Source organism: Chionomys nivalis, chromosome 21, assembly GCF_950005125.1.
Source record: "Chionomys nivalis chromosome 21, mChiNiv1.1, whole genome shotgun sequence".
Classification (NCBI taxonomy): domain Eukaryota; kingdom Metazoa; phylum Chordata; class Mammalia; order Rodentia; family Cricetidae; genus Chionomys; species Chionomys nivalis.
Window position 1 is genome coordinate 48,957,298 of NC_080106.1, and position 17,003 is coordinate 48,974,300.

General features: G+C 40.7%; 1 protein-coding gene across 1 annotated transcript in view; it reads right to left on the reverse strand.

Moving 5' to 3' along the window:
* Positions 1-17,003, reverse strand: part of Prmt9 (protein arginine methyltransferase 9) — a 45,584-nt gene that overhangs the window by 11,479 nt on the left and 17,102 nt on the right. Inside the window, 3 exon segments of the mRNA XM_057753337.1 lie at positions 9,712-9,895; positions 12,244-12,442; positions 16,471-16,571. Of these exon segments, the coding sequence (XP_057609320.1) occupies positions 9,712-9,895; positions 12,244-12,442; positions 16,471-16,571 (484 nt within the window).

Genomic DNA, 17,003 nt, shown 5'->3' on the forward strand with positions numbered 1-17,003 from the left:
ATTATGAAAATGCCCTACAGGCTCACCTCCAGCCCTATTTCATGGAGGTATTTTCTTAATTAGATTCCCTTGTCTCAGGTGACTTTAGCTTGTGCCAAGTTGACATAAAACAAAATTGTCCCCTTGTCACTTTAAGCTCTGAACAGGTCCATTCCACGGCTGCTGCTGTTCTTGGCAGTTGTCTCGTGATATTGTCATCTCCAAAGTGCTAGGGTCTCTTGCTACAACTGAGCTGCACCTTAAACTTGCCCTGCGGCTAAAGTTGACCTGGAACTCCTTATTCGTCTCCCTCTACCTCTTAAGTGTTGGGAATTGCAGATGTGTACTACAAAGCCCAGCTTCTTATAGTTTTTTTTTTTTTTTTTAACTAAGATCAGTAGATGTACTGCCAAACTGAGGAAGATGTGGGGATAGAAAGAGGCTTTGTCTATAAGCAAAGAAAGATGAAATTCAAGGATCAATATCAAGCCTCCTTTATCTTAAATAGACATTCTTTTCTCTAAAGGTGATTTCCAAAAGATTGAAAGCATTCAACACAATGGCATCTAACAGTCCTTAAGCATTTGGGAATTCGCGTGGTTAGGAAGATCACTGTTTAAGGGAAGGCTAAGTCCTGCAGAAAGGACTATCCTCTGCTCCTTTCTGAGTTTTCACAGCGTCCATTTCTAAGCCGTCACGGATAACTGTCCCTGAGCCATAGAGCCAGATGAAAACACAATCTGTCCAGGTGTGGCAGTACATGCCTACAGTACCAGACAGCGGGGAGCTGATGCAGAAAGGTTGCTTGAGCCCCAAAAATCTGCTTTATAGCCCTAACTACTGGAATTCAGTGCCTAGAAATCTTTAAAGGTAGAAGGAAATGGTTGTCCTCTGAGCACATGCATGCAATGACAAGTGCACGCCCCCAAAACATCTACACATCACACAAACAAAAGTTTTAACTGGAGGCCGGGCGCCAAGCAAAGGGCAGCCTGATACCCTGCTAAGAAGAGCAGTCTGTCAAGAAGCTCAGGTGTTTGACAACAAGCTCATTCCTCCCAACACACACATGAAGAAAGCCACAATCTTTCTCAGTCCTGAGGCCTGCAAAGGGTGCTGAGGACAACCTTTCAGACCAGGGAGTGGGTGACATCCCGGGGCAGGGCTGAAAGTCTGGGAAAGGAGCACTGGGCCCCTTCAGCTCCTGCTGCAGGGGCTTCTTGGCTCCACACAACCCTCCCCTCCCCCAAAGTTAGCCCTTTTGTCTGCGTGGTCCTTCGACCTCCAAGATTCCTGCCCCTGTGCTGAGGACAACCTTTCAGACCGGTGAGTGGGTGCCATACCGGGGCAGGGCAGAACATTCAGGAAAGGAGCACTGGGCCCCTTCAACTTCTGCTGCAGGGGCTTCTTTGTTCCACACATTCCTGCCCACCCCCTCCAAGCCTGCCCTATTATCTGTGAGGTCCTTGGCCCAGGAACAGTGCCTACTCCTGCACTGAGACTACCCACCCAGAGGGACTGCCTGCCCTATTGACTGCTAGGTCCTTGGCCCAGGAACAGTGCCTACTCCTGCACTGAGGAGATCCACCCAGAGTCAGTCACAGAATAAATTGGACCAAGACACCAAAACACTCCTGGCTGCATTTGAAGGAAGCGATGGGCAGGCATCAATGCAAGAATTCCACCAACAACCTGAAAGGCAACATGACAACACCAGATTCCAGGGATCACGCAACAAGAAGACCTGAACACCCTACTCCAGAAGAAGTAGAAGAAATCGACATTAAACGTAACATTATGAAAATGATAGAGGACCTTAAACAGGATGTGAAAAACTGCTGTAAAGAAGTGGAGAAGACAAACAAAAAGGTAGAAGAAATGAATAAATCTCTCAAAGATACCAAAGAAAACCACGATAACGCAATCAAACAGGTAATGGAAACAGTACAAGACTTGAAAAATGAAATGGAGGTAATGAAGAAAACAGAAACTGAGGGAAGGCTGGATATGAAAAATCTGGGTAATCAATCAGGAACTATAGAGAGAAGCATAACCAACAAAATATAAGAGATGGAAGGAAGAATCTCAGGCGCTGAAGATACTATAGAGGAAATAAACTCATTGATTAAAGACAATAACAAATCCAACAAATTCTTAACACAAAACATCCAGGAAATCTGGGACATGGTGAAAAAGATCAAACCTAAGAATAATAGGGATTGAAGAAGGAGAAGAATTACAGCTCAAAGGCCCAGAAAATATATTCAACAAAATTATAGAAGAAAACTTTCCCAACCTAAAGAAGGATATTCCTATGAAGGTACAAGAAGCATACAGAATACCAAATAAATAGACTGGATCAAAAAAAAAAGCATCCCCTCGCCATATAATAATCAAAACAAAACATATAAAATAAAGAGTGAATATTAAGAGCTGCAAGGGAAAAAGGTCAAGTAACATATAAAGGGAAACCTATCAGAATTATACCTGACTTCTCAATGGAAACCATGAAAGCCAGAAGGTCTTGGATAGATGTGCTGCAGACACTAAGAGACCATGGATGCAAGCCCAGACTACTATACCCAGCAAAGCTTGCATTCACCATCGATGGAGAAAACAAGATATTCCAAGACAAAAACAAATTTAAACAATACTTAGCCACAAACCCAGCATTACAGAAAATACTAGAAGGAAAACCACAAACCAAGGAAGCCAACAACACCCATAATAACATAAGTATCTAACAACCCTCCACCAGCACAAACTCAAAGAAGGAAAAAACACACAAACACTACCACCAGGAAAAATAACCAGAGTTAGCAACCACTGGTCATTAATATCACTTAATATCAATGAACTCAATTCACCTATAAAAAGGCACAGGTTAAGAGAATGGAAAACAGGATCCAACATTCTCATGTTTATAAGAAACACATCTCAAACTCAAAGACAGACACTACCTCAGAGTAAAGTGTTGGGAAGATGCTTTCCAATCAAATGGTCCAAAGAAACAAGCAGGTGTGGCTATACTAATATCTAACAAAATTGACTTCAAACCAAAATCAATCAGAAGAGATGGAGAAGGACACTTTATTCTCATAACAGGAACAATTCATCAGGAGGAAGTCTCAATCCTGAATATCTATGCCCCTAATATAAAAGCACCCACATATGTAAAAGAAACATTACTAGAACTAAAAGCATACATCAAACCCCACACTCTAATAGTAGATTTCAATACTCCGCTCTCACCAATGGACAGGTTAACCAGACAGAAACTTAACAGAGAAATAAGAGAACTAACAGATGTAATGAACCAAATGGACTTAACAGATCTATAGAACATTCCACCCAAACAGAAAAGAATATACCTTCTCAGCATCTCATGGAACCTTCTCAAAAATTGATCACATAATTGGTAACAAAGCAAACATCCATAGATACAAAAAAATTGTAGTAACCACCTGTGTACTATCGGATCACCATAGAATAAAGTTAGAATTCAACAACAATTCTACCCCCAGAAAGGCTACAAACTCATGGAAACTGAATAGTCAACTATTGAACCACACCTGGATCAATGAAGAAATAAAGAAAGAAATTAAAGTCTTCCTTGAATTTAATGAAAATAAAGACACAACATACTCAAACCTATGGGACACTATGTAAGCAGTGCTAAGAGGAAAGTTCATAGCACTAACTGCCCACTTATAGAAAATGGAGAAAGCACACATTGGAGACTTATCAGCATACCTGAAAGCTCTAGAAAAAAAAAGAAGCAGACTCACCCAGGAGGAGTAGACAACTGGAAATAATCAAACTGAGGGCTGAAATCAACAAAATAGAAATACAGAAAACAATCCAAAGAATCAATGAAACAAAAAGCTGGTTCTTGGAGAAAAAAACAACATTGGCAAACCCCCTATCCAAACTAATCAAACGGCAGAGAGAGAACACACAAATTAATAAGATCAGAAATGAAAAGGGGGACATAACAACAGACACTGAGGAAATTCAGAGAATCATTAGGTCTTACTACAAAAGCCTGTATGCCACAAAATTGGAAAATGTAAAAGAAATGGACATTTTTTTAGATGAGTACCATATACCAAAGTTAAATCAAGACCAGGTTAACAATATAAATAGACCTGTAAGTCGCCAAGAATTAGAAGCTGTTATCAAAAACCTCCCTATCAAAAAAAGCCCAGGACCAGATGGTTTCAATGCAGAATTCTACCAGAACTTCCAAGAAGACCTAATACCTACACTCCTTAATGTATTTCACAAAATAGAAACAGAAGAGTCATTGTCAAACTCCTTTTATGAAGCTACAGTTACCCTGATACCAAAACCACACAAAGACGCAAACAAGAAAGAGTCGCACGCCAATCTCACTCATGAACATCGACGCAAAAGTTCTCAATAAAATATTGGCAAACCGAATCCAAGAACACATTAGAAAAATTATCCATTATGATCAAGTAGGCTTCATTCCAGAGATGCAGGGCTGGTTCAACATACACAAATCTATCAATGTAATCCATCATATAAATAAACTCAAAGAAAAAAACCATATGATCATTTCATTAGATGCTGAAAAAGCATTTGACAAAATCAACACCCCTTTATGATAAAGGTTTTAGAGAGATTAGGGATACAAGGGTCATACCTAAATATAATAAAAGCTATATACAGCAAGCCGACAGCTAACATCAAATTAAATGGAGAGAAACTCAAAGCCATTCCACTAAAATCAGGAACAAGACAAGGCTGTCCACTCTCTCCATACCTCTTCAATATAGCGCTTGAAGTTCTAGAAATAGCAATAAGACAACATAAGGAGATCAAGGGGATTCGAATTGGAAAGGAAGATGTTAAACTTTCATTATTTGCAGATGATATGATAGTGTACATAAGCGACCCCAAAAACTCTACCAAAGAACTCCTACAGCTGATAAACACCTTTAGTAATGTGGCAGGATACAAGATCAACTCCAAAAAATTAGTTGCCCTCCTATACACAAAGGATAAAGAAGCAGAGAGGAAAATCAGAGAAGCATCACCTTTCACGATAGCCACAAATAGCATAAAATATCTTGGGGTAACTCTAACCAAGGAAGTGAAAGATCTATTTGACAAGAACTTTAAGTCTTTGAAGAAAGAAATTGAAGAGGATACCAGAAAATGGAAGGATCTCCCTTGCTCTTGGATTGAAAGGATCAACATAGTAAAAATGGCAATTCTACCAAAAGCAATCTATAGATTCAATGCAATCCCCATCAAAATCCCAACAAAATTCTTCACAGACCTTGAGAGAACAATAATCAACTTTATATGGAAAAACAAAAAACCCAGGATAGCCAAAACAATCCTATACAATAAAAGTACTTCCAGAGACATTACCATCCTTGACTTCAAAATCTATTACAGAGCTACTGTAATGAAAACAGCTTGATAGTGGCATAAAAACAGAGATGTTGACCAATGGAATTGAATAGAAGACCCAGATATTAACCCATAAACCTATGAACACCTGATTTTTCACAAAGGAGCTAAAATTATACAATGGAAGAAAGAAAGCATCTTTAACAAATGGTGCTGGCATAACTGGATTTCAACATGTAGAAGAATGAAAATAGATCCATATCTATCACCATGCACAAAACTCAAGTCCAAATGGATTAAAGACCTCAATATCAATATGAACACACTGAACCTGATAGAAGAGAAAGTGGGAAGTACTCTACAACACATGGGCACAGGAGACCACTTCCTACGTATAACCCCAGTAGTACAGACAATAAGAGCAACAATGAATAAATGGGACCTCCTGAAACTGAGAAGTTTCTGTACTGCAAAGGACACTGTCATTAAGACAAAAAGGCATCCTACTGAATGGGAGAAGATCTTCACCAACCCTGCAACAAAGGTCTGATCTCCAAAATATATAAAGAACTCAAGAAAGTAGACATTAAAACTCTAATTAACCCAATTAAAAAATGGGGCACTGAACTGAACAGAGAATTCTCAACAGAAGTTCAAATAGCCAAAAGACACTTAAGGTCATGCTCAACCTCCTTAGCGATCAGGGAAATGCAAATCAAAACAACTTTGAGATACCATCTTACACCTGTCAGAATGGCTAAAATCAAAAACACCAACGATAGCCTTTGCTGGAGAGGTTGTGGAGTAAGGGGAACACTCATTCATTGTTGGTGGGAATGCAAACTTGTGCAACCACTTTGGAAATCAGTGTGGTGGTTTCTCAGGAAACTGGGAGTCAACCTACCTCAGGATCCAGCAATTCTACTCCTGGGAATGTACCCAGGAGATGCCCAATCATACTACAAAAGCATTTGTTCAACTATGTTTATAGCAGCACTGTTTGTAATAGCCAGAACCTGGAAACAACCTAGGTGCGCCTCAATAGAAGAATGGATAAAGAAGGTGTGGCTTTAGAGTTTTAATCAGCGGTAAAAAACAATGACATCTTGAACTTTGCATGCAAATGGATGAAAATAGAAAACACTTTACTGAGTGAGATAACCCAGACCCAAAAAGAGGAATATAGTATGTACTCACTCATAAGCGGATTCTAGCCATAAACAAAGTTGGGAGCATGGGGGTGAGAGTGGATTGGGGGGGAAGGGGAGATTGGGAGAGAGAAAGGAGAAGGGGAGGATTGGGGAGATCTTGGGGGAAAGGGATAATTGAGATGAAGGAAGGGTGGATATGGGAACAGGGAAGAAGTTATCCTAACCAAGGGAACCATTTTAGGGTTGGCTAGAGTCTTGGCTCTAGAGGGGTTCCCAGGTGTCCAAGGGGATTTCCCCAACTAGTTCCGTGGGCAACAGAGGAGAGGGTGGATGAACTGGCCTTACCCTATAGCCACACTGATGAATATCTTGCATATCACCATAGAACCTTCATCCGGCAATGGATGGAGATAGAGACAGAGACCCACATTGGAGCACTGGACTGAGCTCCCAAGGACCAAATGAGGAGCAGAAGGAGGGAGAACATGAGCAAGGAAGTCAGGACTGCAAGGGGTGCGTCCACCCACTGAGACGGTGGGACTGATCTAATGGGAGCTCACCAAGACCAGCTGGACTGGGACTGATGGAGCATATGTTCAAACTGGATTCTCTGAATGTGGCTGACAATGAGGGCTGACTGAGAAGCCAAGGACAATGGCACTGAGTTTTGATTCTATTGCATGGACTGGCCTTGTGGGAGCCTAGTCTGTTTGGATGCTCATCTTCCTAGACCTGGATGGAAGTGGGAGGACCTTGGACTTCCCACAGGGCAGGAGACCCTGACTGCTCTTGGGACTGGAGAGGGAGGGGGAGGGGAAGTAAGGGGAGGGAGAGGGAAATGGGAGGAGGTGAAAATTTTTAATAAATAAAAAAATAAATATTAAAAAAAGTTTTAACTGGGAAAAAGAACAAAAAACAAAAGCTTTTATTATAAAAGTTGTTATTTTTATGTTTAAGCATTTAAAATGGCTTTTCCCTGAAGATTCGTCAAGGGATATTTAAATTACCTAAGAAAATAAAAACAAATAAATACAGATTTAAAATGTAACTTTCTTAGAGCCAAGCTTTTTTATTTATATCTTACCATTCCCACATCCCTCTAGGGTAGACAGCACTGTCCTATTTTCAGACAGAACCCAATAAAAGTTCTAACATCTTTGTTCACAAGTCATTCAACAAAAGAGCCAAGACCTGAACCCGAATCTTCAGACTCCAGATTCCACAGTCGACTGGTCTTGGTGAATCAGATCCCTGATAAAGAGACCACAGACATGAACTTCCTTTAAATGTGGACTTTTCCACATATCTTACTGTTGGAAACACAGAAACCCACCAAACTGCTATAAACAGTTTTCTTTTCCTAGATAGATAATGTCTTTAATATAACCTTTCCCAAGGGAAGTTTACAGATCCCCACATTCTCTCAGAACTGTAAGATTTGTACTTCTAGAACTGTATGCACTTTAACTCCTACACTTGTTCACTGGAGGCACATGCACACGCCCCGGCATGTGTGAGGTCAGAGGACAGCTTGGGAGAGTCAGTTCTCTTCTCCACTATATGAGTTCCAGAAATCAAACTCAAGTCATGAGGACTGGCAGCAAACACCTTTATCCACTGAGCCCCCTGCATACATTCTTATGACTTGGGCTCTGCAAACGTTATCAGGGTCTCTACGGGTTAAGTACTCCCACACTTTATACTAACTCATTTTTGGAAGAAGAAAAGAAGAGGAAGGGGAAAAGGAAATAGAAGTAGGAGAATAAGAAGAAGGAAGAAGAAACACAAGACAGTACACACTTGAGAAGCACTTATACTAAAATTAAAACACTAGCATGGTTTCTCAGCAAGGTCGACAGGCAAATTCATGAAGTGGTTCATTTCTATTTTGTTGTTGTTGTTTTGTTTTGGAGGGGTGTTTTGGGACAGGGTTTCTCTGTGTTGCTTTGGTGCCTGTCCTAGAACTAGCTCTTGTAGACCAGGCTGGCCTCAAACTGACAGAGATTCTCATGCCTCTGCTTCCAGAGTGCTGGGATTAGAGGCATGTGCCACCACCACCTGGCTTTTTTTATAAAGGAACATTTCCTTCATCTACTGATTAGTACCACTTGAAATTATGAAATGATTAATGAGAGTTACAGCTAAGGAGCATGCAACAGAGTAACTTTAAATCTTTATTTAGAGGCAGAGTCTTACTATGTAAAGCTGGCTGGCCCTGAACTGCCTCCAGGGTGCTGGGATTAATAGTGTATGACACTGAACACAGTAGTTTTTGCTTTTTAATAGAATATCTTCTATTTACTCTTTTGGCAATTTCACAGACATAAACAACGCATCTTGACAATATGCACTCTCAACCCCATCTCCAGGAACTCTCAGCCCCTCTCTCCCATTTTCCAAGGCAATAACTGAATCTCTTTTTATTTTTTGAGAATGAAACTCAGTGTGCAGCAAAGGTTGGCCCAGACTCACTACAGAGACCAGAGAGGCCTTGAATTCCCAGAGGTGTGCCTGCTCTTAGTGCCTCCACAGTCCAGTGATCAACAGCATGCACCACCACAGCTAGCTTCAATCTCTCTTCTTAACAACACAGAGGTATCAAATTGACTTTTGGACAAAGAATGTGGAAATTCCGAAATACTGAAGCAACACTCTTTTGCTGAAAACTTCATCTCTAAAGTGATTCTGTTTTTCTTTTTGGTCATTGACTCACTTAGAGTAAACAAAAAATTTTGTTTGATTGGTTCCATGGGAAGAGGTTTGACTTAATTTTTTTAAAGATTTATTTATGCACTTTTAAAATGTATATGGATGGTCTGTCTGAATATCAGAAGAGGCCTTCGGATCCCATGGGACTATGGGTATAGATGGTTCTGAGCTGCCAGTGGGTGTCCGGAATTGAACTTGGGTCCTCTGGAAAAGCAGCCAGTGCTCTTACCTACTGAGCTGTTTCTCCACCTGCCCCCAATTGTGTTCTCAGTCTCTCCCCTTCAATCCTCTCCCATAGTCCCCATGCTGCCAATTTACTCAGGAGATCTTGTCTCTTTCTACTTCCCATGTAGATTAGATCCATGTATGTCTCTCTTAGGGTCCTCATTATCGTCTAGATTCTCTGAGATTGTGAATTATAGGCTGGTTTTTTTTGCTTTATGTCTAAAAGCCACTTATGAGTGGGTTTTAATGAGATAATACTTACCTGCAAGGGCCTGGACTGGATAAACAGCCTGTTCCCAACAGGTTTCCTCCCCAGGACTTGTGGACAGACTGTATTCGTCATCCAGCTGGAGAACAAACCAAACCATGACAGCATCCAGAACGTCTTCTTTAATAGCAGGAACACTGAGGGGGTGTAGCTCTTTAGTTGCAAGACTCTTTAATTCCTGAGAAGAAATACAAAGTGGGTAAGAAAACAGTCTAGGAAACTAGTAAGGAACAAAACTAATAAAGAATGGGTTTATAAATTAATATGTATTTCCCTCAATGTCAACCCACAGTCCCTCCTCGCAGTCAGTGCCCTGTCCAACTGTGGGATCTCAGAATATCAGACATCTACTCAACATACAGTGCGAGCGCACGTGCGCGTGCATACACACACACACACACACACACACACACACACCCTCTCTCTCCACGGAGGAAGAAAAAACATGCCAGCAGTGTAGTGCCGGATGACAGAAGCAGACAGCAAAGCCATGGGGTCATTTATTTTATACTGGAAAAGTGCATATGTGCAAATGCACACACACACACACACACACACACACACGGAAAGAAGAGCAAGCCTGGAACACACACTTCAAACAAATAACCCAAGGGGCTGGAGAGATGGCTCAGAGGTTAAGAGCACTGCCTGCTCTTCCAAAGGTCCTGAGTTCAATTCCCAGCAACCACATGGTGGCTCACAACCATCTGTAATGAGATCTGGTGCCCTCTTCTGGCCTGCAGACATACATGCAGACAGAATACTGAGAATACTGTACACATAATAAATAAAAAAAATTCTTAAAAAAAAAAAAGAAAATATTTCTCTTAAAAAAAAATAACCCAAGGAAGAAACAATACCAGGCCTTTTCATTTCTGTTCTGTTTTCCTTCAAAGTGTTAAACAGACAGACACTGCTTCTAAAACTAAAATCTTTACAAGGTATGTGTGGTGTAAGAAATAATTCAAAAAAATAAAAACTCTTAAAATAAATAACAGAACAGCTGCGGGGCACTTCACAGCTGTACTCCCACTACTCCACTACTCCCTGGAACACTGTGTCTGGTCAGGATGACCTAAAACCCAGGGCTGCTCAGTGTGGTAAAACCAAACTTAAAACAGCTGCACCACCCCCCAAGAAAAGTCAAATTAAGAGGGACTTCTGGCTGCATTTTTAAACTTTCATGACACAATGCCCTTCCTTCAGCCACCTCCAGCCCAAAACATGTGCCATGAACATCATTCTTTCTTCAAGACATTAGAAAGGGATCTTATTCAACAGTTCTTGGGCGCTCTGGGCACACTGTACACACCTATCTTCCTATCACCCACCAGTACAGGCATAAACAAGCCAGGGTGGTCCGCTATCGGCTTTCCTCAGGCCTTTTCTAGCTTGAAAAGGCAAACCCCAAGCAGGAAGTATAACTGTAGTAAAGAGGCTCGTCTAGCATGTGCTACGTCTAGATTCAATCCCTAGGATCCTGACAGAAACCTAAATGTTCTCTGTCTTGGGAGCCTTCAGCCCTGGGTGAGATGGGATGCCATTAACCTAGCACAGGGGTTCTCAACCCTCCTCACGCTGCGACCCTTACACAGTTCCTTATATTGTGGAGACCCCAACTGTAAAACTATTTCCACTGCTCACATGACTGTGATTTTGCTACTGTTATGAACTGTAATGTAAATATTTGTGTCTGATCGTCTGAGGTGAGTCTTGTGGTAGAGCCACTCAACCTCCTCCAAAGGGTCACGACCCACAGGCTAAGAGACACTGTCCTGATGACTTAAATTCGTTTAAATTTAGATTAGTGCTCATCTGAATGAAAACCATTAATTTGAGAAGACAGCATGACAAAGAGAACAATAAAGATCTAGGCTGGCACTTGCGCCTGTGCATTTACAAACATGGGAACTTCGCGGCGCTCACTACTGCAAACAGTCTCCTCTAAGCAGCGCGCATTCTCTTCCTCCTGCTGCCCCAGTGAGTGTCCATGTAAGGCACACAGCACAGGGTACACTCGGCAAACTCTAGAGAGCTGTGCCCTTGCATTTAAAAAGAGCATATTCAAAACGGAATTTTAATTTGTTGATAATCATTTCTTCATAAGTAGAACCTCATGTACATTCAAAAAGTAAGACATAGTCGGGCAGAATCAGTGGTAGTGGAAGGACCTTTAAACCCAGCACTCACTTGGGAGACAGAGGCAGGTGGACCTCTGAGTTCGAGGCCATCCTGGTCTACAGAGTGAGTCCCAGGACAGGTCTACACAGAGAAAGCATGCCTTAGGACAGAGGGAAAAATCAAAACAAAAAGTAAGACTTCATACACTACCTAAAACAATTAAGGAAATTCTTAAGAATAAGAGTTAAGGGCCAGGCATGGTGGCGTACCACAGAGGTAGGCAGATTTGTATTACTTCCAGGCCAGCCTGGTCCACAAAGTGAGTTCCAGGTCAGCCAGAGCTGTTAGCCAGAGAAATTATGTTTGGGGTTTGGGAATAAGGAAAACTTAATTTCTTGTTTTTACCTGAAGACTGTTGAAATCCACTTTCATAATTTCAAAGCACTCTGTCAGAGGCAAATACCCCCCAGGGATCCGACTCATCTTCTCAGTTGTATACGGTTCGACTGCTTCTCCAGTTTCTGCAGAAGAGGAGGCCGGGCTCTGAAATTTCACACCTGCTGGCAAACAGACACCAGCAATGTCCTTAGTGCCCACCCTAGTAAGAGTTTACGAAAAGGCGAGGTGAAGGATGTGGGTTTTTTAAATTATCAAAATCATTATCTAATAGTTGAGAAAATATAAAAAAAATGAAATGAAACCTCATAACCACAGATTCTTTAAATTATAAACATACACAATCACATAAAGAAAAATACAATAAAAATGAACAACTTTGTAGTATAAAAAGATGGTTCAGTGTTAAACACACTTGCTATTCTTGCAGATGTCCTGAGTTCAGTTTGACTCCCGCACACACCACCTGCAACCTCAACTCGAGGGGATACAACATGCTTTTATGCCCTCCACAGACACTACATTCACACAGCAGAATTCACACAAATACACATGCATAAATAAAAATTAGAAAACTTAAAAATTCAAAAATTAAAAGGCAATATTTAGAACATATATTCAATAAACGATCATATTAAAATTTACTTTTGATTTCTCGCAAGTTAATAGAAAACAAACAAAAATGGACAAAATCTTAGATATTTCACCAAAGAGAATAACCAAATAAAATAAGACCATCAGGGATCATCAAAGCAATGAAATGAAAACCACAATGCACACTATACAACCTACAACAGGAATAGTCAATAGCAAGGGATGCTGAGGATACTGTCTCACAAGACTGGATTCATTGGTACCCTTTAATGAATTAATTTAACACGCAGAAGCACTTACATTTACACACACACACACACACTTTTTTTGCATGCCAATCCCAGTTCCCCCTTCTTCCTCTCCTTCTGCTCCCTCCACCTTCCCCCACCTCATTCCCCATCCACTCCTCAGAGAGGGTAAGGCCTCCCCTGGGAAGTCAACTAAGTCTGTCTCATCACCTCACTGAGGCAGGACCAAGACAACGACCACCCCTACCACCCCTGTGCTTAGGCTGAGCAAATTATCTCACCATAGAGAATGGCTCCACAAAGTAGGTTCATGCATTAGGGTTAGATCCTGATACAACTGCCAGTGGCTACACATACTACCCAAATCACACCATTTTCACCTGCATTCAGGGGCCCTCGTTCAGTCCTATGCAGGTTCCCCAGTTGTCAGTCCAGAGTCAGTGATATCCCACTAGCTCACATCAGCCAATTCTGTGAGTTTCCCCCATCATAGTCTTGATCCCTTTGTTCATATTATAACTCCTCCCTGTCTTTGATTGTATTCCGGGAGCTCAGTCCAGTGGGTTAGCTGTAGATTTCTGCATCTGCTACTAACTGTTTCTGGATGAGGGGTCTAGCTTCTCTGGGTTGTGGACCTCTCTGGGTTGGTTATCCTTTATGTTTGATATCAACTTACGAGTGAGGACATAATATATTTGTCTTTCTGAGTCTGGGTTACCTCACTCAGGATGATTTTTTTAGTTCCGTCCATTTGCCTGCTGAAGCAATTAATAAAAATCCAGAGACAGAAATAGGGGTTCAACTGGAAGGTCAGAAAAGCAAAACACCCAGCCACTGGCTCTTACCTCTACCTCAGTCTGAAATGGCGACCTGCCTCCAGGAAACCTCAGATGAGACTGTGACTGAGATTGTCTCCTCCTGTATTATAATCCTTATAATTCTCTCTAGTTCTGGGAGTGAACTACCACTTGGTCTCTATGGCAAGCTAGTGTGGCTACTGGGATTAAAGGTGTGTGCCATCAATGCCTGTAGGGCTGGCCAGTGTGGCTGTTTTACTTTTCTGACCTTCAAGCAATCTTATCTATTAAAAAACAAATGAAATGCTACTACAGCCTGCAAATTTCAAGATGTCATTTTTTTTCTTTTTTTTTTTAACCACTGAGTAGTACACCATTGTATAAATGTATCACATTTTCTTTATCCATTCTTCAGTTGAGGGGCATCTAGGTTATTTCCAGGTTCTGACTGTTACAGATAATGCTGCTATGAACATAGTTGAGCAAATGTATTTGCTGTGAGTGTGCTTCCTTTGTATATGCCCAAAAATGGTATTGCTGGGTATTGTGATTCCTAATTTCCTAAGAAAACGATATGCTGATTTCCACAGCAGCTGTACAAGTTTGCATTCCCACCAGCAATGGAGTAGCATTTCCCTTACTCCACATCCCCTCTAACATAAGCAGTCATCAATGTTTTTTATCTTAGCAATTCTGACAGGTATAAGATGGTTTCTCGGAGTTGTTTTGCTTTGCATTTCTCTGATGGCTAAAGATGCTGAGCATTTCTTTGTCTTCTGGCCATTTAAGATTCTTCTGTTGAGAATTCACTCTTTAGATCTGTACCTTATTTTTTAATTAGATTATTCAGTGTTTTGATGTCTAATTTCTTGAGTTCTTTATATATTTGGGAGATCGGCCCTCTGTCCAATATGGAGTTGGTGAAGATCTTTTCCCATTTTGTAGACTCCCGTTTTGTGTTGTTGGCCATGTCCTTTGCTTTACAGAAGATTCTCAGGTTCAGGAGGCCCCATTTCTTTATTGTTGCTCTAAGTTTCTGTGCTACTGGTGTTATATTTAGAAAGTGGTCTCCTGTGTCCATGCTTTCAAGGGTACTTCCCACTTTCTCTTATATGAAGTTCAGTGTGGTTGGATTTATGTTGAGGTCTTTGATTCATTTAGACTTGAGTTTTGTGTATGGCAATAGATATGGATCTATTTGCAATCTTCTATATGTTGATATTCAGTTTTACCAGCATAATTTGATGAAGATAATTTCTTTTTTAGCTTCTTTGTCAAAAATCAGGTGTTCATAGGAGTGTGGGTTAATATCAGGGTCTTCAATTCAACTCCATTGGTCCAACCGTCTGTTTTTATGTCAGTATCAAAATGTTTTCACTACTGTAGCTCTGTAATAGAGCTTGATGTCAGGGATTGTGATGCCTCCAGAAGTTCCTTTACTGTACAGGATTGTTTTTGTTTCGGCTATCCTGGGTTTTTTACTTTTCCATATGAAATTTAGTATTGTGCTTTTGAGGTCTGTGAAGAATTGTGCTGGGAATTTGGTGGGTATTGCACGGAATCTGTAGATTGCTTTTGGTAGGATTGCCAATTTTATGATTTTAATCCTACCTATCCAGGAACATTGAAGATCTTTCCATTTTACGATATCTTCAACTTCTTTCTTCAAAGATTTAAAATTCTTATCATACAGATCTTTCACTTGCTTGGTTAGAATTACCCCAAGATATTTTATGTTGTTTGTGGCTATTTTGAAAGATATGTGTAATGATATTTTATTTGTATTTTAATTTAAAAAGCTTGCCTGAAGAACAGAATGTAAAACAGCCACACTGGTCAGCCATCCAGGCCAGGCAGTGGTTAAAGAGAGTTTCCCCACATTAAGGAATGGTAAAAACCATTAAAAAGGAGGGATTTGGATCTCTATATGATGATATGCTAGACAGTTTGAAAATAGAATGATGAAATGAGAGAATATGTAATTTAAATGTCTTACTTGCTTGTTCTTTATACAACCAAACACCACTACCTACAGAAAGTAACCGCAAGGGTTCTCAAAGGAATGAAACCTGGCAGATGGATGTGTTCCATTTTGTAGAATTTGGAAAACTAAAATATGTACATCACACCACTATTAACTATTAATGAAGTTACCAAGAAAAACAATACTAAAATTTATCTTCACATTGGAAATCCTTACTTGAACTTCAATTAACATCAATCTGGACTTACTATTTTTCTACACAAAACACTCATGCAGTGAGACAACAGTAAGCTGTAGGAAAAGTTCACTTAGAAAAAGCTAGCTTCAATACTAGAGTTCTACTTACAGTAAGACTAATTAAACATGATAAGCAGGCATGAAGCTTGGAAGTAGTGTTTTTCTTTTTGGCGGGGGAAGAGATGGGGAAGCTGTCTCAGAAAGACAGGGATTCTCTGGATAGTCCTGGCTGTCCTGGAACTTGCTCTGTAGACCAGACTGGCCTCAAAATCAGAGATCTGCCTGCCTCTGTTCATCCCCATCCCCAGTGCTGGAAATAAAGGTGTGCACCACCACTGCCCAACTTAAGAGTCTTCTTCTCCTACTTACCTAGATATGTCTTCGTATCTCTGAACACTCCACTACCATCCCAAATATAACAACACTTGCTGGTATAACTCTCCCATACTGTCCACAACTACCATTTGCTCCTTTGGTCTGAAAATATAATAAAAGTCACATCGTTATATGTACAAGTAAGTTTGTGTATATATACAGGTTAAGTAATTTTTCCTTTAAAAAGTATTTTTACTGCTTTGTGTGTTTAGAATACAAGTGCAAAAAAGAGAGAGAGGTATAAAGCTATATCAGTTTAGGATATAATAATTAAAAAAAAAGGAGCCAGGTGGTGGTGATGGTACATGTCTTTAATCCCAGCACTCAGGGGGCACAGGTAGGCAGAACTCTGCAAGTTCAAGGCCGGTCTGATACACACATAGAGTTCCAGGACAGCCAGGGCTACACAGAGAAACTCTGACTTCAAAACAATAATGGAGGAAGTGGAGAGATGACTGAGGTTGAGAGCAGTGGCTACTCTGGCAAGGACCCAGGTTCAATTCCCAGTAACCACAAGCAGCTCACAGCCATCTC